The 25436-nt window shown below is 41.0% G+C and overlaps 1 protein-coding gene and 1 long non-coding RNA gene across 3 annotated transcripts in view; both read right to left on the bottom strand.

Annotated features, from left to right (window-relative positions):
- The window catches only part of LOC115568093 (uncharacterized), a 53821-nt gene extending 47806 nt beyond the window's left edge, over nt 1-6015 (bottom strand). Inside the window, exons 1-2 of the mRNA XM_030395171.1 lie at nt 5699-6015; nt 4020-4293 (exon numbers count right to left, since the gene is read on the bottom strand). Of these exons, the coding sequence (XP_030251031.1) occupies nt 4020-4293; nt 5699-5710 (286 nt within the window). The 5' untranslated portion in view covers nt 5711-6015. The remainder of the gene's footprint in view (nt 1-4019; nt 4294-5698) is intronic.
- Nucleotides 6016-7599: 1584 nt separating this feature from the next.
- On the bottom strand, nt 7600-19425 carry LOC115568103 (uncharacterized). 2 transcript variants are annotated; one of them, XR_003981331.1, is made up of 4 exons: nt 19177-19425; nt 17769-17816; nt 9074-9121; nt 7600-7864 (listed from the first exon to the last, which is right to left on the bottom strand). It is a non-coding gene; the product is annotated as an uncharacterized LOC115568103 (long non-coding RNA). The 2 variants fall into 2 exon arrangements; XR_003981330.1 differs by lacking the exon at nt 19177-19425 and adding an exon at nt 18809-18884.
- Between the last annotated feature and the right edge of the window lie 6011 nt (nt 19426-25436).

Below are 25436 nucleotides of genomic sequence, written 5' to 3'. Positions count from 1 at the left end.
TAACTCACTGAGTGTTTGTGATGAAAACAAATCACCAAATCATCAGCCCTCCGGACTGAGACTTCAGGGAACTTTCCCCCAGAAAACAGCCTCCGTCCCCGTGAGTGAGAGAGTCAGACAGCATCCTGTTTACTGATGGCGATTACGTAATTATGTAATTTAGCTCGAAAAACGTAACTTCCTCACTTTCCAGGATGTTTGGTGGGTCAGAATCTCAATCACAACATATTATAACAGCATCCATATGATTATAAACTGTCCGTGGGTTTAGATCGACAGGGGAGACACCTGGGAAACACCAATGTCATCAACATGACGTGTACCGTCACGCCTCTTTAGGAGCCGCAGCGCCGGCTTTCTGTGTGAATTACACAGCCGTACGGCAGAGATCCTTCGCTCTTTGTGAATCACCATCGCCGGAGAATTGGTGAACCATCTCTCCAGACATAATGCGGAGACGCTGTGTAAAAAGGGCTTGTGACTACAGGCCACGTTAGGAGACAGCTGGAGAGACTACACCAGCGGAAGGCTTCAGGCCCTGACGGTATCAGCCCCAGGATCCTGAAGACGTGCCAGCCAGCTGTCTCCTGTCCTTTAACATCTCTACAACATGAGCCTGGGTCAGGAGAGAATACCGGTGCTTTGGAAGACGTCCTGCCTGGTTCCTGTGCCGAAGAAATCGACACCATCAGGCCACAATGACTACCGAACAGTGGCCCTCACATCTTAAGGCAGGAACACACCAGCCCAACCGTTGGACGTCTGAAGCGTTTGGGGAGACTCGGACGAGGCCGGGAACACGTCTGTTCAGTGTGTTCAGCTGTGTTGGAAGCTTTCGGAGCTGCACTGAAGTTGTCTGCTCCGATTCAACATGCAAAGTCCAAGAAGGTTGGCTGTCGGCTGTCTGAGCCATTGGATTCTCTGATTGGCGATGTGCTAGCGAATCAGCACAGTGTGTGGGAGGGGCGGAATACAGTGTGCGCTTTGTTTTTCTATGCACTCCGTTCCGTCATTCCGTTTTGGAGTACTAGCACGAGACTAACTGTTAAGTCCGTTCAGGACGAATTAATCTGTGTTCGTTTGGTAATGCCTTGCTGCATGTTTAGTATGCAGCTGTTTTTGTCTGAAATAGTTAAGTTTCATTTTGATTGAAAGTAAAGAGAGTTGCGTGCATAAACCTCTAGTCCAGCGTCTTTTTTATACACTAGAGCCACCTGCTTATTGCATCTCGTGCAAGCGCAGAACGAACACGCTACTGTGGAGCTGGCAGCAGGTCGAAGCGGTGTGTTCAATGCAACTTTTCTGCCGAATGGGTCAGACAAGAGGCAACGTAGTGGTCGGAAAAAGGCAGTTGGCTGTTGGTTTGAGTCTGGGCAGTGTGTGGGGGCCTTTAAGTGATGAGGGTGCTGGAGAGACTGGTCTTGGCCTACCTGAGGCCACAGGTGAGAGCCCTGCTAGACCCAATTTGCTTACCAGCCCCACTTGGGAGTTGATGACGCTGTCATCTACCTGCTGCAACGAGCCCACTCGCACCTGGATGGTGGTGGCAGCACTGTGAGAATCACATTCTTTGATTTCTCCAGTGCTTTTAACACCATTCAGCCAATGCTACTGGGTGACAAGCTGCGGGTGATGGGTGTCAACACTTCCATTGTCTCCTGGATTACTGACTCCCTGACCAGCAGGCCACAGTTTGTCCATATAGGCAGTGTTCTGTCTGATGTGGTAGTTAGTGATACAGGAGCTCCACAGGGGACTGTACTGTCTCCTTTCCTGTTCACCTTATACACCACTGACTTTCAGTACAACACCGGGTTGTGTTACCTGCAGAAGTTTTCTGACGACTCGGCTGTTGTTGGGTGTATAAGTGAGGGACAGGAAGGGGGAGTACGGGGCACTGGTGGACAGCTTTGTGGAGTGGACTGGACAGAATCACCTGCGGCTGAACATCAGCAAGACCAGAGAGATGGTGATAGATTTCAGGAAGAGGCGGAAGTCGGCTTCCCAACCTCTGCGCATTCTGGGAAAGGATGTGGAGGCGGTGAAGGATTACAAGTACCTGGGTGTTACCATCAACCACCGACTGGACTGGAGATCTAACACTGAAGCTGTTTACAAGAAGGGGATGAGCAGACTATACTTCCTGAGGAAGCTCAGATCCTTCAACGTGTGCAGCAAGATTTTGGAGATCTTTTATCAGTATGTGGTGGCTAGTGTACTTTTCTTTGCTGTGCTTTGTTGGGGAAGCAGCATCGGAGCCAGCAACACCAATAGACTCAATAAACTCATTAGGAAGGCTGGCTCTGTGACTGGCTGCAAACAGGACACTCTGGAGGCTGTGGTGGAGTGGAGGACACTGAAAAAACTGTTATCCATCTTGGATAATCCTCTCCACCCTTTCCACCTCACACTGGTCAGACAGCAGAGCACCTTCTCCAAAAGGCTGCTTCAGCTTCGCTGTCGTAACAACAGATACAGGAAATCTTTCCTGCCACAAGCCATCGCTTCATACAACAACTCTCTCACCTCAGTCTGACAAAGAGATCTCTGATCTCTCTACTGCTCTTACACCGTTTTTATCATGTTAACATCTGCACATTCTAGGTTCTTTTAAGTCTATTTATATATTTATATTGCCTGTGGTTCTATTATTGCACACTCATATGTACATTTTGGTTCTGTTATTGCACATTCATAAGTTTTTATTGGTTCTGTTACTGCAAATTCTTTGGAACGGTTTATTCCTTGCATAGCTGTACAGAATATTATTGTTTATAGTATAGCTTGCACTGTGTATATACATTATATATATCTTGCTTTCTATTTATGTTATTGTACAGTTTCTTTTTCTTTCTTTTTTTGTGGACCCACTGCTGCTGTGACAAAATAATTTCCCAGTCTGGGATCAATAAAGTAATTCTATTCTATTCTATTAAATATTAAATACAAACTTTGATATATAATCTATTTTAATAAATATTACCCCATTTTCCAAATGTTCCTGTATCTGTATATGTAAGGGATAATGCCCAACGAGGTGTCCATAATCAGGAATTAATGGACGACGTGGAGGCCTAAGAACGCGCGTCGGACTGTTGCCTCCGGGAAGTCCATCAATTCCTGATTATGGACACCTCGAAGGGCATTATCCCGCTTATACCATGGTCACTTGCCAAAGAAAAGAAATTAGGACCATTAATTTATATTTTCATGCGTTTTACAATCAAAATATAAAGTTTTTTACAAGCCATAACTAAGCTTCCATGGTAACGCCTGAGGGTGTGACTAATACCTGGAACAATCATTACCCTCCCGTAAGGTTCTAATGCAACGGAAATGTTGTTCACTCCTCCAGTAAATAGGACGGACCATAGATACAACTTGGCAACGGGAGATATTCTAGTCCGCTCGGCAATGAACCGTAAAGCTAACGCTATGCTAGCAAGATTCAAAGTCAGTAACATTGCGTACGGTTGACAAACAGTAAATATAATTTGACTGTATGTTTAACAACAAGACTAGCTAGCTAACCAGTCATGTCATTGTCCCCAAATCAATATCAAGATTTTCACGAACAAATGATCGGTCGTGCGCAACGTTATCCTGGCCGCAGCCTGAAGTAGAGAGCTGAACAGCGAACGGGATGTGAGATTATTCGCTTATCAGTAAGTTTAGAGGGGAAGTGTACTTTCTGCAGCTTGTGTGTTACAGTCGCCTCCCTGTGGTGTTCAGAGGATAAGGCACTCAAGGACTGACGGACTGCACTCAGTGTTGGAAATAAAATATTCTGATTTTTTTTACGCCAGTTAGCGCATTGATTTAGAGCGGTGACAGACAATTTGACTGGAACTACTTAGTAGGTGTCCATATATCAGGGATTAATGGACACCCTGCAGCCAATCAGAATCAAGTATTCCCCCAGACCATGGTATAAAATACAATATAAAACAATATAAAACATATGAGCTGCATGTAAGTGTGTGACAGTTTGATGTTTTTCACATATTTCTGTCATTTACCTTTGGTTCTTGTGCTGGTGTCTATCAATCTCTGCACCAGATCAGTCCTGTTCATCAACTTTAAAACATGTTTGGTCAACCCTAAATACTGTCGACTGTATGTGTCCACCATCAGCTCCACAATGTCTCTGGTGTTTGTCATTTTCAGTTTGCGAATTGAGAAGACTGGGAAACCTTTCTCCAGTTCAATGAGTGACTTGAATTTTTCAAGCTCCTCAGAACTCAAATCATTCAATGTTTCACAAAGCCTCTTCTTAGTGGACACTTTTTCTACCTGGAAAAGGAAAAGGACATAACATTATATCAGTAAATGGAGTACAGGATGTGTTTGTGTGTTCTACTACCATGACTGGAAACTTACTGACATTGGCTTTTCATATTTCATTATGACGTCACTAAATACATTAAAATGAAAGGAAGGTGTAAAATGTATGGAGATTTTGGACTCAAGTGTTAGACAACGCTCTCCAATATTATTAAAACATCACATGAAGGGAGTTCCAGACAATATGTAGTAATATTGTTTTTATATGATGTCACATTGTCAGTTAAACAGATCCAAGGATTGATCCTTGCAGAGCACCACAAGTCATTCTACTTTCCTCTGATAAATACTGAAACTTCAAACACAGAGTAGTCCTCGCTTTTAAAGTAAGACCTTAAACTTTACAAAATTTAGTCCTTTTCCTTTAAGGCAAACCCAGTTCATGAGTCTGCCTACAATAGCTGTTTTTATACAGGACAGCAAGCCGCCAATTTGCCTGTCCTTTTGGCAGCTAGGTCCACAGTTTCAGACAGAGGGCGGCAAATTTTTAGTTAAAAACAAACAGATGATCTGGACGGCCGCTGAGAACCAGGAGATACTAGAGTCTCCTCTGGCTCTGTAGCTGTTTGGTTGTGTCCGCTTGTTGTTGTAGCGGCAAGCTAGGAACGGTTGCTAGTTTCAAATTAAAAGCACCCCGCTAAGAACCCAGTTCTGAACTCCAATGGGGTGCAATGTAAAGATCTTATTTTGAAGACAAATTTGTGGTCACTGTTCACTGCCCAACTTCGTGCTTCACGTCACAAGTTATGCCTACGCCAGTGGTGGCTTATGGAAAAGGAGGAATATTACGCCTCCTTTTAGAAAGACAGGGTGGCACATTGCCATTACCTTGGAGCAAATGTGCCGCCTTTTCTATCTAAAAGGGCTAATGACACAACTTTACAACACAATCTGATGCAGAGGAAACCTGCTGTATCTCTCCTCCACTGACCAAAAATCAATGCCGACTTGAAGCCCACATGTGAATTACAAGCAACAAACTCTGCGGATCCAAGAACCCTTCAATCAGAGTAAATGATGCCCTATCAGGCAGACTTCTTTTGTAGGTTAGTTTGTGGAAAATGTGAGTTTTCTTAAGTATCAATCCACAAAAAAGCTTGAGCAGGAAGTGTCTGAGTTAATACACTGACATGACATGTCCTGCAATGTGACTTTTGCACACATTGTGATGTCGATGCTGAAACAATATACAATATGTATGTTCCGTTTTATAAAATTTACATCATATTCACTTAAAATGTTATCTTCAGTTGAATTCACCATTTGAGCCCATAAAACAGTGATTATATGAGAGACACAGCCTAAGCTATCCACACTGCCATTATAATGATTTATGTAACCAAGATTTACTCACTTCAGCATCCATTCTCTTGAGGTCTTGTATCAGTCGTGGCTCATTTTCAATCAGGATTTCATAGAAGATATCTTTTCCTTGAACTCCACTGGATTTCAGTGGCCCACTGATGAGCTCCCTTATCTTCTCCCCAGCAGTGGGCAGAGTTTTGATCTTATCATAACTCTCTTGTTGGATAACATTTTGGCGGAGGAGCTCATCCAAAATGGGTTGAATGTTGCTCACTCTCTTAATAAGATCAGATTGATGTTTATCCACAAAGTGTTCATCTGAGTAAAGAAGAAGGTAAATATTAGTCTACAATGACTGATTGGATTTAAAGAGAACATGAAGTCACTTAATATACACGTTTAATTTCAAGAGGCTATCTAACTTCTAGATAGATAGTTTAGAAGATCATCAAATATTAAAAAATGGCAATTTAAAAAACATTTTGTAAACATGATTTAGTCTCATTATGTCTGTGTTGCATTCATTAAATCAATTTTCCTGAGTGTTGTTAAACACGAATTATACTACAGTGATGTAGAGCAGGAGTTCCCAAACTTACAAAAATGCATGATGAATTGCTATAACATCTATTATTTGTAAACATTATACACACAAGCCTGGACACGGACACACAAACACACACAAAATGTAATGTCTGAAATTTGTCATGAATGGAAATTGACGCACAAACATACTTAACTTACACAAACATAACAGACACATTAAGAAAGACATCCAAGTGGTGTCGGTCTTCTAGTACACCTCTAGGTGAGAAATAAATCCAACATATTTCCTAAAAAGTCAAACTCTTCATTCAAATTAAATAACACTATGCATCATTTATTAGCAGCCACTGTTACTTTCATGAACCTGAACTCTTTTTTTGAACAAACTCAAGTTCAAGCTGAAGTTTGTCGTCAGATTCTAGGTTTCTAGACAATCCCAGCTGACACAGGACATTGTATTAACGTTGGTCCTTGGTTGGATATGGGCTGCAACATTAACCAACTAAAAGTGAATGTTGAGATAACATTGAGATAAAGCTGGCGTAATTTCAACATAAAATTACAACGTCAAGCTGACGTCGTTGTTATTTAATTGATTTTAAGTTATGTTGGCAAGCAACCAACATCCAACGTCTAGTCAACCTCACCAGTTTATGTAAAATATACGTAGAATTCTGACATTCAGTTGTAGGTCTTTTGACCAAAGCCCAACGTTTTTTCAACATTATATTAACAACATACAAACAACGTCAAAATCTAACTCCAAGCTGACGTTGTTATTCAGTTGGATTTAAGTTATGTTGGCAAGCAACCAATATCCAACGTCTAGTGCTAGTCAACCTCACCATTTTACGTAAAATATATGTAGAATTCTGACATTCAGTTGTTTATCCAACGTCTAGTCAACCTAAAAGCTACGTAGAATTCAGACAGTAGGCTATATTTACCTTGATTTTTCTTCAAGAGTTGTTGATGAAATTGAAAATTGCTCTTTGCTTTTATGTCATTGCCATACAAACCATCCATACATCTCTCATAGAATTTTTTTAAACAGTGATATAAGAAGCTTTATTGTCATTGCAACAAGTGGCTACAACAAAAAAAAAAGGGAACACCTCTTGTATTGTAGCAGTTACAATGGTCATAAAATAGCCTATATTAAAAGGTAATAGCCTATAAATTACTATATGCAGTTTAGAATAAGTACTACAGACTGTAAAAGTCCGTACCAGGAGTGCAAGTAGGTTACACAAGATATGGTGGAAATGAAATATATCAGATTTCTGAAAATTTTCATTGATTTAAAAAAATACTCAAAGAAGATAAAGGTGAGAACAATGGCAAATATTGGGAGTTCCAATACAGGCTGACACTTATCCACCTTATTCAGATGCAGATGGGAAATGTGAATAGTGTGGGGAAACTGAATCTGTGCAACATGTGATAATGGAGTACATATGGGAGGAGAGGAGAGCACTGAAGTTTAATTCAGAAAATCTAGAGTAGAGGTGAAGGAAGTAGTAGAGTAGTAAAGTAGTAATTTTATGTAATTATTTTTTTATTTTTTATTTTGAACTGTAACTGCCACCCTCCTGGGTCTGCACACACACTCTCTTCACTGGCTTATCTCTCGTCCTACATCCGGCTCTGTAGGTGGCGATAATGCTCCCTGAAATAGGTAGTAAACACATTAAGCACATGAGAAGAAGAAGAAACTTGTGTGCGCATGAGGCAAAGATGGCTGGAAACCAAAGAGGTAGCCCTTATGGAATCTGTTCTGGTGAGTTATCCCCAAACAAGTTAACATGGTGTTCCAAATCTCTGTCTGTCACTCTGTGTCTATAACACTGTGTCAACCACTCAACGGATTGAGATGAGACATGGTGGATATCTTCCTTGGAGCAAAAGAATATTCCTGTATTGACTTTTAAGTTGATACCGGAACCGGCGTGCCTGCACGAGATGACTGTTTGCCAGTAATGGAGGTTTGGCTTCACCAGCAAGCTCCAGCGTTTAGAGCATCTGCAGCTGAATATTTTCACTGCTTTCTACAGCGAATCTTATTTCATATCTTACAGATAGTGTCCAGAGGAGCACACCCGACTCGGGGATCAACATTCGGGAGGTGATCGGTGAGCATCTCAAATTTGCCCCGGATAGGCAAAAGGGCGGGAGAAAAAAGGTGGATGATGGGAGTGAGGAGCAGTAAAGCTCCTGTTAAGATAGTTCGGATGCTGTTTGAAAAGTTTGTTTTGTTGTTGCTTGAATGTTATTTGATATTTGAATTGTTTCTTACTTTCATTTGAATGTGTCAATTTTAATGTTAATTATTATTTATTTAAAGAGACACCAATTTTGTATATGCATGTTTGCATAAAGTTTTTTTGTTCTTTACATTTAATAAATGTTTCTTACTGATATTTGTTTTTAGAATTTTTTTCTAGCCTTTAAAATTGGAGGCTGATTTCAACCCAATATTACATTTTGATGTCAGGCCAACGTTAGGGTTTGACGTTGACTAAACTTTCAGCAGTAATTCAATGTTGGAGTACAACTAAAATCCAATGTCTATTTAACGCAAAAGGTTGACGTCAAGCCTACATACAAAATCTGATGTCTATTTAATGGTAAAGGTTGACGTCAAGCCTACGTAAAAAATCCAATGTCTATTTAACATTCAGGGCTGACGTCCAGTCAACGTTAAGTTTTAATGTAAACCCAATTTTCAAATCCATATTATAATCCAATGGTAATCCAACATTGGAGTACAACGTTTCTCTAATGTTGCATCAACGTCAAGTGTCAGCTGAGATCTGATCAGTGACTGACAGAGTACAAAGCATTAACAGAAGAGACGTCATATTACCTGTATACCTACCGTCTGGCTTGGTATCTACACCAGCTCCTCTAGTTGAGGGTCCTGCAGCTGAAACAAAATTAGGGAAAATTTAAAGTTTTACAATGGATTTGTCCTTAAAAAGTAGGGGAGAACGGGGTAATGTGAGACATCGGGTAATGTGAGACACCCCTTGTATCTAGGCAACGGAACACTTTTGTGGTCATGTGACCATTATGTTTTCAAGCCCCTCCCATTTCCCACTGGCCATGAAGGACCTCATTGTGCTGTGGTAAGCATGTTTTTTTCACAAAAATATATTTTTTGCATGTAAAAGTAAATTTTCTTGCTGTCAACTTAATCAACTGTTGTGCCAAAGCAAATTGATTCAGGTAGAAAAACTTATGTCATACATGTTGATGAACTACCAACATATAAAACCATGTGATGATGCTAGCTGAAGTCTTAATTGCTAAGAGAGGTTGTTTTTTCTAAAATGGTGGTGGTGGGGTAAAGTGAGACAAATGCTGTGGGGTAAAGTGAGACACTGTCTCACTTTCACCCACCATGAAGCACAATTTCAGTTTAGTCTTAAACATATTTTAATGTAATATTACATTACATATGTTTTATTTTTAATGTCATAAACATTGTAGAAAAGCCATCATGCCAAGGAAATACACCAGGAAGACAACCTGGGGCAAAACACCCCTTGAAGAGATGGAGAGTGCAGCCTCTGAGGTCAAGGAAGGAAAGAAGTCCATCAGAGCAGCTGCAAGGGAGAGAAATATTGACAAGTCAAGCCTCCTACGATTCATAAAGAAAAAAGAGAAAGGGGAAGTAAAATCAGTAGCCTGGGGTGCAGTAGCTGAGGCAATGAGAATATTAACAGATGAGATGGAGGAAGAGCTTGCCAAACACTTAAAACAACTAGCTGAACAGTTCCATGGCCTTCCTCCAGTTAAGTGCCGTCAACTGGCATTTGAATACGCAGAGAAAAACAAAATCCCTGTCCCTGCCAATTGGACAAAGGCACAGTCTGCAGGTAGGCTAGGGTATGCAAGAGATCACATGATTCTGTAGGTTAACTAAGGCCAACTGATCTTGCCACAAAGCCAAACGAAAGCGTGTGAAGACAGCCATCCTAACTGATACCCCTGAGAAGCAGGCAACTGAAAAGGCTTATAAAGAAAGACAAAAGAAACTGGCAGGGAAAAAGCAAAATAGCAAAGAAAAGGGAAAGCCGAAAAACAAAGCAACCAAAAAGAAAATCGTAGTTAGCAGCTCTGAGGAGAGTGATGTCCCACTTGATAATGTGTCTGACAAAGAGAGCTCTGAGGATGAGAGAAATGATCCATGAAACACAGATCTGTCCGTGGGTGACTTTGCCATAATTAACTTTGCAACCAAACACAGGAGCGTCCGTACATTGGCATGGTTGAGAAAGTTGAGGATGACGAAATACTTGCACAATTTCTCAGAAGAATCCAGGGAAACACAAAAGAGTGGGAGAGATCTACATTTGCCATAAAGGAAAATGATGTGGCACATGTTCCCAAAAGTGATGTGGTGAAGAAACTGCCTCAACCTAAAAGGCCTGGAGGAACCACACGGAGAGAGCAACTCTTCATCTTCCCCTGTAACCTTCAGGGCTGGAATGTAGAGTAGGCCTAGTTTTAGAGTACTGTATGACAGTATGCTGATGTTCTTATTCAGGTGGGTTTAGTCCTGTGTTCTGAGTCCCAGGCTGTTCTAGCTGGTTCTGATTCCTTCCTCTGCTCTGATGCCCAGAGAGTCTCTAAGGGTCCTGTGTTCTGACCCCCAGACCGGTTCTATCTGTCATTTGAATGTTAATTAAAACATTTTGAATTATATTATGTTGTATTTGATTTTGTTCAGAGTTACTTTCAAGTGTTCAGAAAAAATGTGCTTAATTGACCAATCACCATGATTCTATTACTAGTCTGACATTAGTTCTGGAATGTGTGGTTGTCAAGCTAGCTGTCAAGATTCTAACTGCTACAACAAGTGTTGTTATGGTAGTTTCAGAGTGAAAAAAGTAAGTGGTTCAGTTTACCCCCAGCTAATTCACTTTACCCCCTTGATTTCTCTGGTCTGTCTCAGTTTACCCCTAAGCTGGGGTAAAGTGAGACACAAGACCACTTTTTTAAAAACAATCATATTTTCTCTGCCCTTCGTCCTGAATACATTCTGATAATTTCTATCACTAGGAAACACCCTGAATTACAGTTTTTCTCGATTGTTTACACACATTTTCTGAAAGCATGCCTAATGCTCTCAGAACTCTACACACAAATCAAAAATCACACACACAATGGGCAAAACCCCTCAATTCTCCTACAAAATGAAACTTAACATTCAAAACAATGTTATTTCTTCTCAAAATGGTATTTTGTTTTCAAATGACACACACAAACCATCAAATGAATAGACATTTATAAGAACCAGTTGAACACTGATGTTCTCAATGTAAAACACTATGATGAATGGACAACACTTCTTCTTCATTCATCATAATGACTTAGGCCTTTTTTGTTCAGTTACACTTACTACAGTCAGTACATACATAAGTGTGTTGTAAAATATTTGAGAATATTGTTTTTATAGTCAGAACACACAAATACACGTTAACAGATGTATTTTATTTTTCCCACAAACACAATGTACACAGTGTACATCCCAACCAACACAAAGTGCATATACAACAATATACGGTCTACATACAAAACAACAGAATAATTTACTGTACACAGTTACAGTAAAAAACTAACAAACAAACAAAAAAACTGTGCAGCATGCTCTCCTCTGTTTCGGTCTGGCCATAGCACCTCATCCACATCACACGCCATTTTTTCCCTGGCCAAGCAGCAAGAGAAACATCACCTAGCATGGCGAATCCAGCCATGAAAAGCACTGACTGGTATATATCCACATGCGTCTTCCATAGCTTGGAGAAGGAGTATACGCATTTGTGGATTTCGGTCATAAACTTTCCATCTCCAGGCAGAAAAATAATTCTCAATGGGATTGAGGAATGGAGAATATGGAGGGAGATAAACAACTATAAAGCGTGGGTGGGCAGTGAACCAGTTACGAACCAGAGCAGCCCAGTGGAAACTTACGTTGTCCCAAATGACAACGTACCTGAGCTGGTCTGGTGGAATGAGTGTGTTGTGTAGGGTGTCTAGGTGTTTGCCCATTTGATGAGTCAGTGTGCATAGTAGGGCAATTCACTTTAGAATTTTGAATGACAAAGTGTTCTTTGTGAAAGCAAGAGATTTTCTTCATGAAAATTGTGCCAAATGCAGAGAATTGTGTGTAGTGTTTTGAAAAAAGTGTGTTTTAGAACTGCAATTTGAGTGTAAAGCAGGAATTGTGCTTGTAGTTTAGCAGAATTGGTTCAGGGGGTTGGTGCATGAGTTACATGTTGTGGTCATTGTGTCTCAAGTACCAATTTTTGTGTGTAAACAATTGAGAAAAACTGTAATAGGAAATGTGTAAATTTTACTCATATATCGTTTTAGCTCACTTAGAGGGGAGCAAATGTAAAAAATGTCTCACTTTACCCCACCCTCCCCTACTATGAACCCTGTTTTCATACATGCAACAAACAAATGCCTTCTTTAATCTAAAATAAAGTTGTATTCTCTTCTAGTCTTCTGTTCTACTGTAGATAATCTATTGGAGTTGTTTTTTTATATTGTTTATACTGTATATAGTCACTGTTTGTTTATTGTTTATTGTCTTCAATCAGTCCCTTCAGAAAAACCCTATTATGCCATCACATAATTCAACGCATAATCAGCCAAAGCCCACACATTTATGCGGGGGGCACATTTTTTCAAAGACACCGCAGTTTCACTGCATAAATAGCAGATTTCCGCAAAATATGCAGGGCTTGCATGATTTCCTAATCCCCACATTTTCGTTGTAAAAAAGTCACATATATCTTTGCTGAAAGTTGAAAAATATTGTGTTTACTTCACACTAGAGCAGCCATTTTCCTCCTGTTGCCTTGGGAACGTTGTAAGGTGACGTCACCGGAAAGCTTCAAACCCCGCGAAGAAGACATGATGATGTCCGCAAATCACTCTCATTTGCCAACAAAAATAAGCGCAAAAGACCGAGCAAAGCATTTTCCCAGTGTGTTACATGAAAGTGGAGGCAAATTATTTTGGACCACACGCAGAAGTCGACGCTGGACAACCACTTTGCCACTGCCAAACACTTGAGGATGGTTAAAGCAGCAGCAGAAGCAGCCAAGAAGCAGCTCACCTACACCAAGGCGTCAACTTCCAAAACAGGTGCTAGGGCTGAAAGAATCAAAGTCAGTAGCCTACAAGATTCAAGCTTGTAAAAGTATGAAAAGGTTGATAGTCGAATTGAAAATGGAATGAAACAAAGAGAGGCGTGTGTGAGTGTGAATGAGATTTCCAAGTATGTTGTGTGTGGATGTAAGTTAACGTTAGGGTTAGATAGCCAATAGTAGTGTAATTATACTGCAGTTTGCTGTAGGTTACACTGGACTTTGTGTGTGGTGTGTATTGGTTGTGTTGTGTTGTGTTGTGTTGTGTTGTGTTGTGTGTGTGTATGCTGTTTGTGTGTGTGTGTGTGTGTGTGTGTGTGTGTGTGTATGTGTTGGGTGTGTGTGTTTGTGTGTGTGTTGTGGTGTGTGTGTGTGTGTGTATGTGTATGGTGGGGTTGTGTGTGTTGTGTTGTGGTGTGTGTGTGTGTGTGTGTGTGTGTGTGTGTGTGTGTGTGTGTATATGGTGCGGTTGTGTGTGTGTTGTGTTGTGTTGTGTTGTGTCGTGTTGTGGTGTGTGTGTGTGTGTGTGTGTGTGTGTACATAATACAGCCCGATGCTATTTAGTTATATATGAGAGTTATATATTTAGTTATATTTAGTTATATATGATTGTTTTTGCAAGTTCCCGCAATTTTTGCAATTTCATTGCATAAAATTGCATAAATATCCCACATATTCCATCGCATTTTTTAAGAAAACGTGCCGCATAATCAAGGATTTTTGCCTGCAACAATCATAAAAAAACTCCATACTTTTCTGGAAGGACTATTTAATGCATGCACCTTATTCACCAAGACAAATTCTTCATTGGTGTAAAGTCCTTCTTTGTAATAAATCTGTTTCTGATTCTGATTCTGATTCTGAGATAAAAACTTGACTGACTGATATGGGCTGAAATATGTACCACTAGAAACTGAATTTGAAATATCAATATCTGAATTTGAATTGCTTAACTTGAATAATTGCATTAAAAAACTGAATTTGAATCACATAATTTGTTTTGTATTGTTTAATTTGAATCATTGCATTGAAAAACTGAATCTGAATATTATAATTTGAAATTGAATTTATTAGTTTGGAAAATTTAATTCTGTATATTTTCACATTCAGTTCTCACAAATCCAAATTCAGTTCTTGCAATTCGATTTCAATTTACTGTAATATCCGTAGTTGAGGAAGAGCAATCGAGCGCAGATATCTAGGACATAGTCAATGGTCACAGTCTCCGCAGATTACCTCCGCTCTCCTCGCGCAATTACCACACATGGGCTTGTGGCATTTCAAGTGTCCGACGTTTTGTTCCGTTTGCTATTCTTTCGGACCGGCACTGCCTCCGTGTCCGTGTCTGCTGCTGCTGCGGTGGTTGGTTCCGCTGCTGCCCACCTTGTGCCGACTGCTGCGGCCCCTTTTCCCCTCCATGTATTCTGCCCTCAGCTCCTCTGCCAGCTGCTGCAGGACTTTCCTCCGGGCTCTCCTGCTGCTGGTGCTCCTTGAATAAGAAGCGGGCATTGATTCCAGCCAGGTCAAGGCTGTTATAGAAGACCGCCACTGGCCATCTTCGCATTCCGCCTCTGACAAAGTACGCCCTCGCCATCTGGTCTGGGACATCTTGCCGTACTTGGTGTTGTTAAAGTAGACTACCTCACAGACTCTGGACTTGTCTTCGCCCCACTAAAGGTGCCCACACCTGTGTGCAGGTGCTCAGGATGCAGACATTCTTCCTTGGCTTTCCCTGGTACACAGTCAGAATCGCATCACATCAGCACCTTCGTGTTGAACAGCCCCGCTTGCTGTTTCACGGAGGGGCAACTCCCATTTTTTGTTTGCCCATGGTGCCAACCAGGCTATATAATAAATTCGGAGACCGCTGGAGACCGCTAACAAAGTTAGAGACAAGAGAGACAATAAAAGCAGCAAACCACGTGAAATGATGTACGGTAAATAGGACCGCTTATGGCCGAAATAGGTAAAACATATCATATTTTCTTTGTCTTTCGTGTGATTTATATAAAAACTTGTTATAAGTGTTTTATTTTCTTTTTAAGTGTTGATATTTTCCTCGATTCCTAATACATACATCTAATGAAAATAAATTAAATGTTAAATAAACTTGATTTAACATGGTAGATCCTTTTGTATTGTTTTTCACCTAATGATGCAATTTCCACTTCCTTTGTGTGGGTCCAGTGCAGTTGAACTTATGAAATAAGTTGAAGTGGGTTTATTGTAAATTCCTGTAGTTGCAGGGAGACATTGATAGAGATTTCTAACCATCTAACTTTCATTTTGAACCACTTTGTCTTTTCAGACTTCATTTCCTGTTACTTCACGACCTAGTAGATGACCCTTGGACAGGAAATAGTTTGGATAGTGTTGAACTGTTGGAAATCCACATGAGATGCACTCAAGAGCCATCCACTTAATTAACAGCCTAATGGTCACCCCATCTCCACTTCTTCCTCTGTTTCGTGGCGGGTGGCAACCAGCCAGCAACCAGTCAGCGTCAAGGTAAATTACATAGGTGAAAACGTAAGTGCTGATTGGCCGAAGAGGAGTCCCAGTTATCTGCGCTCGATTGCTCTTCCTCAACTACCCGGATGTCAGTCACAGTTAATTTAAATTGAATTGCAGGAAATTAATCTGAATTTTGAGACCTGAATGTGAAACTGTGAATCTATAGAGTTGAATTTTCCAAACTAATAAATTCAATTTCAAATCATAATATTCAGATTCAGTTTTTCAATGCAATGATTCAAATTAAACCATACAAATTCAAATTATGTGATACAAATTCAGTTTTATAATGGAGTTATTCAAGTTCAATTCAAATTCAAATACGTCAGAAGGACACCACGTCTGACACTGTGGTCAGCAGCACTGGAGCCCCCCAGGGCACAGTGCTGGCCCCTCTTCTCTTCACCCTGTACACCTCGGACTTCTGTTACAACTCTGAGCTGTGTCACATACAGAAGTACGACGATGACACAGCCATCGTTGGATGTATCAGGGGTGACAGAGAGGAAGAGTATCGGAGTCTGGTGGGGGACTTTGCTCTCTGGTGTCAAACTAACTGCCTACAGCTGAACATCTCTAAGACGAAGGAGTGGTCATTGATTTTGGGAGGTCCAGACCAAGATCTCCACCAGTCCTGCTAGAGGGAGCAGAGGTGGAGGCTGTGCAGTCATACAAATACCTCGGGCTGTGGCTGGATAATAAACTGGACTGGACAACACACACCAGCCACCTGTACAGGAAGACATAAAGCAGGTTGTACTTCCAGAGAGATTGCGGTCTTTCAACATCTGCAGCAAACTGCTGTGGATGTTTTACCAGACTGTGGTGACCAGCGTCCTCTTCTACACTGTGGTGTGCTGGGGGGGCAGCATATCCAAGAAGGACACCTCCAGACTGGACAAACTGATCGGGCGGGCCGGCTCTGTGGTCGGCATGAAGCTGGTCTCACTGGTGACGGTGGCAGAGAGGAGGACACTGGACAAACTGCTGGACGTTATTGACAATGCCAGCCATCCCCTGCACACACCGTCATCAGCAACCAGAGGAGCCTGTTCAGTGGAAGGCTGCTCCTTCCCAAGTGTAGGACCAACAGACTCAAGAACTCCTTTGTCCCTTATGCCATCATACTCTACAACTCCTCACTCACTCGGGGGGAGGAGGAAATAGGGTAAAGAGGACAGAAGGGAAGGACTGGTAGCACTGTACAATTAATAAATCTACTCATACCTACCTGGACACTCTTCTTTGTGCAATAACTTGATCCACCACTTAAGTGCAATAATTTAATTTAATTTAACTGCTAATTTCTGCTACATTCACTTATCCACTGTATAAAAACACAATGCCATATAGTCCATATTTTATCCTTATTTATCTATATTTATCCTGTATACAGTTCTCTACAGTTACATTTATTTTATTCGATTTTGTTTTCCGTGAATTCTATTTTATTTACTTTTATTCTTATCTCTACTTTATAAATTATACATATATATAGCTAAGAGTTTATTGTTTACTCTTCATTCTAAGAGTTTAGTGTTAACTGTTTATTCTAAGAGTTTATTGTTTATTTTATACTGTCTAAGAGTTTATTGTCTATTTATATTGTATTTTTATACCTCTCTATTTTCTACTTGTAAGCTGCTGGAAATCCAATTTCCTTGCGGGAGTCATCCATAAAGGATCAATAAAGAGCAGTCTAAGTCTCTAAGTCTAAATATTGATGATTCAAATTCAGTTTCTAGTGGCACATATTTCAGCCCATACACTGAACTTGGAAATACATTTTAGAGTCAGATTCACTGTTTAAATCTGGCTTGTTGTCGACAACCTGAACTCAGTGAGTAACAGACATTTAGTGAGATGACTGAATAAATATAATACCTGTGCACCTACCTTCTGCCATTGTATTTACATCAGTCACTGCTGCTGAGGATCAAGCAGCTGCAAAAAAAAAAAAAAAAAAATTAGACTTCAGAACAACGCACTGCTCTTTAACTTTTTGCATACCTCTGTTATCTCATATTGTACATATGCATAGTAAACAAAACGTTGTCTTGCTTTAACAATCAGAGCACAAATAAAGCAAGATAAAAGTTCTAAAACAGGTACACTGCACACATTGTCAGGCTCACTACAAATGGTCAAAAAAACATTTAAGTTTGCACAAAGAAATGTGACAATCAGAAACAGTTTATAAAGCCACCAGAAAAAATAGTACATGGCACATAATGATACATCTTTGATCCACCATAAAGCTGAAAAAAAGCAGTTATAGTCAAAACTGTCATCTTTAAGTTACTTAAGTCAGATCAGTCAGATAGGACACGTGATAAAAGAAGGGCTGAATGTGATTATCATTTTCATTGGAGACTGACTGCTGATTATTGATTGATCAAATTTTTACTTGTTCAGTCTGAAATATGTGAGAAAACTGTGAAAAATAGCAATTTGGATTTCCTAAGGGCACAAAAATTGTCTAATTAGCAAAAGTATTTAATTTCATGTGATATGAAAGAGAAAAACAGCAAATCCTGTCATTTGAGAAGCTTAAACAAGATTTGGCATCTCTGCTGATTATTATAGCAGTTAGGCTATTAATCAATTTTCGGACAGACCAAAAAACAAGTTTAATTGAAGAAGTGCATCAACCAGAGTTTTCTTCTAAATATTCTCTAAAAACTAAACGTACAGAAGAAGTAATGAAAAGTAAATTTCTCACAGACAGAGTCTCCTGGAAACCTTAAATAGACAGGACAGCTCTGTGCTGCTGCTACTTTCTCATCAATGCTAGGCTAATTAAATTTGCATGGCCTTTACTCTCTCTCTCTGCTCTCTCTCTCTCTCTCTGCTCTCTCTCTCTCGCTCGCTCTCTCTCTCTCTCTCACACACACACACACACACACACACACACACACACACACACACACACTCACCCTATTCACGTTAATTATCGTCTTCCTAAATAACAATTATAACTCAACCGTCGTGTTAAACCACTGTAGAAATCTAGCTAACCGTTAACCGTTGGAAACATGAACGTTAGCAAAGTGTTAGCTAACTCTAAAATGTCTCATTAGTATCAGACTGCTGAGAAGGAAGTAGAGCTCTGAAAGTGAAAGCAATACAAATTAGGCTAATATTATGACTTATTACTTTATAGTAGCTTCAGTAGTTAGAGATGAAGTCCGTCCACTTTTGTTAAACTGAAGAAAACCGTTCAATGTTTTATTTAAAAACAGTTTAACCGTGAAGCAGCTCTGCTCTCTGGTGTTAACAAGTCTTGAATGGAAATAAAACTCACCTGGTCTCTCTCTCTCTCTCTCTCTCTCTCTCTCTCTCTCTCTCTCTCTCTCTCTCTCTCTCTCTTCTTCCGTCTGTATGTTGGTGTCTGTTTCAGTATCTCTGAAGATTTTAAAACGGACTAAGTTTAAAATACAGACACGTCTTCTTCTGTTCGTTCCTTCAGCACCCTGAAGAAGAAGATGAACTAGTTCCTCCAGTCTGATGTGTTGTTCAGGTCACCTCCCTCTTTACTCATCAAACCAGCGGTCGTGTTACTGCACAGCCTCTGCACAGTTTACAGTTTTAAACTGAAGCACTGACATGTTTTATACTTGACTTTGCATGAAACATACTGTCATTATTTTTAAACTGCATATTACATCATAACAATATGTATTCTTCTGAAATATGAGGATTCATTTTTTCAGTTATGTTGAGTTAAATATTGTTTTCAGTCCTCAAACACCCTGAAGTCCAATATCAAAACAAAATGCAGTTTCCTCTCTCCTCTGCCTGTTCTCTCTCTCTCTCTCTCTCCCTCTGTCGCTCTCTGTCTCTCTTCCTTTTGTCTGTGTTTTATCTTTCAGGAAGACACACCTATCCAGGTGTGTTGTAATTACCTGACAGCATTGAAGGAGGATTGAGTGGAAGCCTCACTCTCTCTGGAGCTTCTGCCCAGCTCACATTGAAAGGGGGATATTTTTGTCTTTGTCTCCTTGTAGTTTGGTTTGGAGATCACAGTTGTCCAGTTTTCGTTTTTCTTTTGTTCATTTAGGGTTGGATTAATTTCTTTCCTTTCTGATAGTTTAGAGGGGATAGCTGGGTGTGACGGTCACTGTGTGGCTGACTCAGAAATTCCCCCTTCTTTAGTTTATTTTAGCTGGGATCTCCAACTTTTTTTTTTACGTTGGTAGATTATTTGTTGCTCCTTTGATTTCAATAACTTTGGTTCAACTATTCATTTTGATGTCTGAGCGTCCTTTTAAATATGTTACACCCTCTCTGCCAGTCTCTCTATTAGAGGGTCCGTAACAAATCTTTTGCTACTTTTGTTGGATTACTTCTGGTTAGAGGAAATACTGTTTCATTTAGCTGTGATTAAATAAAATCTGAGTCACCGACTAACAAATCCTAAGAAGCACTATCAGTTAAAAAACTAATATTTAGACTATTGTGATCAGGCCAGCTGACAGTCTTGCCTGGGCCCAGGACAAGATAATATTAGATGGGCCCCCGCGCCCAAATCTCTCCTTTTCCCTTGCTCTTCCTATCCTCTGCTCTTCCGCTCTGGCTGAAATTAAATGTGTGATCAGTCTCTGATCCATTTTGAACTGAATTTAAAACCTACACGAAGTATGAAAAAGTACAGAAAAATGCTGTCCCAGAATTACTTTAAAAAATAACTACATTTATTGCCATTCACAGAGCAGCTCAAACAATGAAGAATGGAGTGAGTGTTTGTTTGTGTGTGTGTGTGTGTCTGTGTGTGTGTGTGTGTGTGTGTGTGTGTCAGAGTTATTATAGTTTGAACATTTTCATTTGTTTTTATTTTAATTTAGTTTTTCAGTTTAGTTTTAATTAGTTTACAAGTGATTTAAGTAGTTTTAGTTTAGTTTTTATCTAGGAATTTAATTTTAGTTAACTATAATAACCCTCGCGCGCGCACACACACACACGCACACAGTGTTCAAAATCAGGTCGAGCAGAACTGGATGAACTTGGACCGGGAACTGGTGACAAAGGCGTACAGAAGTGTGTGATTAGTGACTTCGCAGGAGACTTTTAGAAGCTAACTGGTGTTTTTCTGATTTTGTGTGACACCTGCGCTTTCACACCGAGTGTACCCAATCTGAGGGTCGTCTGGCAGATTATGCTGTCTAAATCTTTCCGGAAATGGTGAAGTGTACGCCGATAAATTCCGACCGCGCCGTTGGCAAAATGCCACTTAGGTTCCTGATACTTAAGACAGAAGAACACACGGAGCTGACTGTGAATCTCGATTTCCTCCAAACATAAAAAGACGATGACGGAAGCGGCAAATGAACGTACATATTTAAGACCAAATTAAATGTAATTTAAGACCTATATGCAAAATATGGACGTATTTAAGACTTTTTAAGGCCTAAAATTGAGATTGTCAAATGTAAGACTTTTTAAGACTCCGTGGAAACTCTGTCTCTCTCACCGGCAACCTGACTCCTTCCCCTCCCGCATCACTCTCTCTGTCACCCGACTGCAGCTGGAGCTCTCTCCTCTCTGTCTCATCCTCTCTGACGGAGCTACCAAACTCAACTGTTTCTGTCAAAGATAACGTGTTGTGTCGGGCTTTTATTGGACGTTAACATTAGAGCTGGCCTGTTAGGTTATGTTGCACCACCCCGTTGATCAGTGGCCAAACCCTTTTTTGTGTTGGGGGGGTGGTTCTTGACCACTATTTCAAGGACAATTAGGAAGAAAACAAATAAAAAGCTTTTATGTAACTCAAATATTACATATTTTCCACAAATAGGCCTATTTAATTATTATTATTATTATTTATTTATTTTATTTTTTAATTATTCCATAATTTATTGAGGGCCCAGTTCTGGGCCCCCCCATACCCTGGGCCCGTGACAGCAGACCCGTTTGTCCCCCCCTATCGGCGAGCGTGATTGTGATCATTAATGTGTCTTTTAGTTGGTCTCTTCAGAGGGAAACATTTTTAAATTAATTCTCAAACAGATCTAACATGTGTAAGATATCAAATGAGATTGTACCATAGAATGACCGCCTGCTTTGAGATGAGCATGGTTGCACCATTGACTGAGATACAATTTTTACAACATTTTAAATTATTTGGACTTGAGGACAATACTCAGTGGCGTGCACAGGTAGACACTAGGTGGTGCTAAAGTACCTGCCCTTTGCCCTCTGGACAAAGCAAATGCCCTTTTGAAAATTGATTTTTTTTTTTTTTTTTTTTTTTTTTTGTGGCCCATGCTGACATGATCATCTATAAGTGCTCGTCGATTAAAAGCGTGTGATAATAATGCCCCAGTTGATATTCCCTCCACCCCTCCACCCCACCCGCACACACCTCTCTCAACGTGAACGCGCAGAGCGGACACAAACGGAGGCGCGTTGTAGCGGCAGACAGTGCACAGCTGCAACCCAAACACACCTCCTCCCCTGCCCACCAGCCAGGTAACACATAAATGAATCGTGTGTTGTTTGCCCCCTAAGCCTCAGTTGCCAAGCTATAACTTGCATTTATTTGTCTCTGTTGTGAAGTAGCCTGTCTCAACGCCACACAGCTGGGCATAAATTAGCCGACTGCTCACCTGCTTAACAAGCTGGACGCTACCCAAAATCAATAATAGATATGACGTGATGATGACCACCGGTCGAGTTTGTCATTGGTATACTACAGCAGGTGAATCTATCAGTATACTTAAGATGAATATTTAGTAGGCTTTTGTGTAGGTTTACATTTGGCTACATAATTAACACATGCAGTAATTTATTTGCTAAATGACAAACAGGCAATTCCCAATTGCCTGCAGAAAAAGTAGCCCTGTGCCTTGTTGAAATATAACCAAACAGTCTTATTCATATTGTTGGTCTCTTTTTATTGACCAATTGCAGCATGATGCCTAGAAAGGAAAGGATAAGAAAGGAAAAAGAAAGGGAGCTACAGCAGGCAGCCCAGGGGAGCAGCTCTCTGCTCTCCTGGATAAAAGCATCCACCAGCAGCAAGGAGGATGCTGCTTTAGAGAGTGGTAACGCTCACTCTTCACTCCTCACTTCAAAATGACACTTTGTACACTTCTTTTGTTCTGACATGGGAAAAAGAGTACACTAATCTATAATTGTAGCTTGTAACCTGCTTAAAACCTCTCCATGTGCGTTCATTCCAAAGAAATAAAACAATAGTGATTGACTGATCAGCGCTATAGTGTGAAACTGTACCAGTTCAAAGGTCAAGTAATTGTATTAAGATACTGACATAAATAAATATGCAATTACATTCAACATGTGCCTGTAATGTTTATTTATTTTTTAAATCTCACACTGCTATGATAAGGCAGCCGTCAGTTCTACGTGTCGCATAAAGTGCCCTTATTTTTGACTGAGCACCTGCCCCCCAAAATGTCTGTGCACGCCACTGTCCTCAACATATATTATAATTCAAAATGAGCAAATAAATCTGCCTGAGTTCAAACTCACTGTGTCATCAATGTTGAAAATAATACATGGGAGGCAGAAACAATAAATATTTGACAAATAATTAATTAAATCAACAATTCTCACACAGTTTTAACAAAAAATGAATGATAAGTTAATTACATTTGTTTATATTGTGAAGATGTGTATAATGTGTCATCTTGCATATTCTTTTCCTTTGATTTCGTTTTTAGTAACTAAGCCTTATTAAAGTTGTCCATACTCTCCATGTGTAACTAGATTTTAATCCTCTCAGTCATTTCTTATTTCTTTTCTCCTCAGAGAAACGTTTTGTGAATAGAATAGAATAGTCTTTATTGTCATTGTACAGGAGAGTACAATGAAATTGAGGGAATGTGAATTCCCTAAATTCACATTCGAGGATGAACATCGACCTGAGAGAGTGAGTCATATTAATCATATAATCATACTTTGCTTTGATGCTGAAGTAACTGATACTTTGTAAACACTGACTCTGATAAAAATGCTAATCTTTAACTATCACAGTAGAGAAACTACACATTTGCTGGATTTATCCTTTGATAGTTCACAGTTCACAAACTTCCAGAGGAGCCTCCCACAAATCAACTGGGTGTTAACAAGGAGTCAACCTCGGTTTGTAGACAGGGGAGGGCTACTAGTGCATCTGTTGGTGGAGACCTGTGGCCAGCAGTCTGTGGAAGTAACCAAGGAGGTTCTCATGGACATGAACAGGACCGATCTGGTGAAAAGGTTGTCAGAGGCCAGCTCAGTGCTCGAAGGTCAGAGAAAGAAACATCACGCAACCATAATGTGTCCCATAAAACATAATAACTATAACTAGATCACTCAAGTGATGTCTACACCATAACTATAACAATAATAACAGTGGTGAATGATGTTGCTGGGATCACTTTTAGAGTGATTTGTTCAACGATAGAAAGGACAGAAACAAAGAACAGCCAATCTAAATTTACAAGGTGTCACATTCACACCTTGTGAATCTCTATTGTGACGTACAATTATGCTGAAAATTAAACACTGAAAAAAAACCTGAAACATACTGCTGAACAGTCTTTGTTGTTGATCTGATGATTTTCTCTTATACAAAAGCATGCCTCTCCAGGAACCATCACCTTATCGTGGTGGAGAGGTTTGCGTGTCCCAATGAACCTGGGAGCTAGGTTGTCAGGAGCCATGTGCTCCCGGTAGGGTCTCCCAAGGCAAATTGGTCTCAGGTGAGGGGCCAGACTAAGTATGGTTCAAAATACCCCATGAAAAATAGAGGTGTGAGGCGAGAGACCCTGCCCAGAGGAAGCCCGGGGCCCACGTCCGGAGCCAGGCCCGGACGGAGGGCCCGTGAGCGAGCGCCTGGTGGCCGGGTCTGCCACGGGGCCCGGCCGGGCACAGCCCGAAGGAGTAACGTGGCACTTCTCCCTCCCCCATCCCGTGGACCCACCATCCGCAGGAGAAACCGCTGGGGTCGGGTGCGCTGCCACATGGGTGGCAGTGGTGGTGGCGGGCCTCGGCAGCCCAGACCTGGGCGGCAGAGGCTGGCTCTGGGGACATGAAATGTCACCTCTCTTGGGGGGAAGGAGCCGGAGCTGGTGCGGGAGGTTGAGCGTTACCGGTTGGATCTGGTGGGGCTTGCCTCCACGCACAGCATCGGCTCTGGATCCAAACTCCTGGAAAGGGGCTGGACACTATTCTTCTCCGGAGTTGCCAAAGGTGTGAGGCGCCGGGCGGGTGTGGGGATACTCACAAGTCCCCGGCTGAGCGCCGCCGTGTTGGAGTTTACCCCGGTGGACAAGAGGGTCACCTCCCTACGCCTAAGTGCTGGGGGGATAACTCTGACTGTTGTCTGTGCGTACGCATCGAACAGCAGTTTGGAGTATGCGGCCTTCTTGGAGGTCCTGGCTGGGGCCCTGCAAGGGGCCCCAGTGGGGGACTCCGTGGTCTTACTGGGGGACTTCAACGCGCACGTCGGCAATGACGGAGATACCTGGAGGGGTGTGATTGGGAGGAACGGCCTCCCCGATCTGAACCCGAGTGGTGTTCTATTATTAGACTTCTGTGCTAGTCACGGTCTGTGTATAA

This window comes from Sparus aurata, chromosome 17 (assembly GCF_900880675.1).
Source record: "Sparus aurata chromosome 17, fSpaAur1.1, whole genome shotgun sequence".
NCBI lineage: Eukaryota > Metazoa > Chordata > Actinopteri > Spariformes > Sparidae > Sparus > Sparus aurata.
Note: the sequence above shows the minus strand (reverse complement) of the source record. Positions and strands in the feature narration are given on the sequence as shown.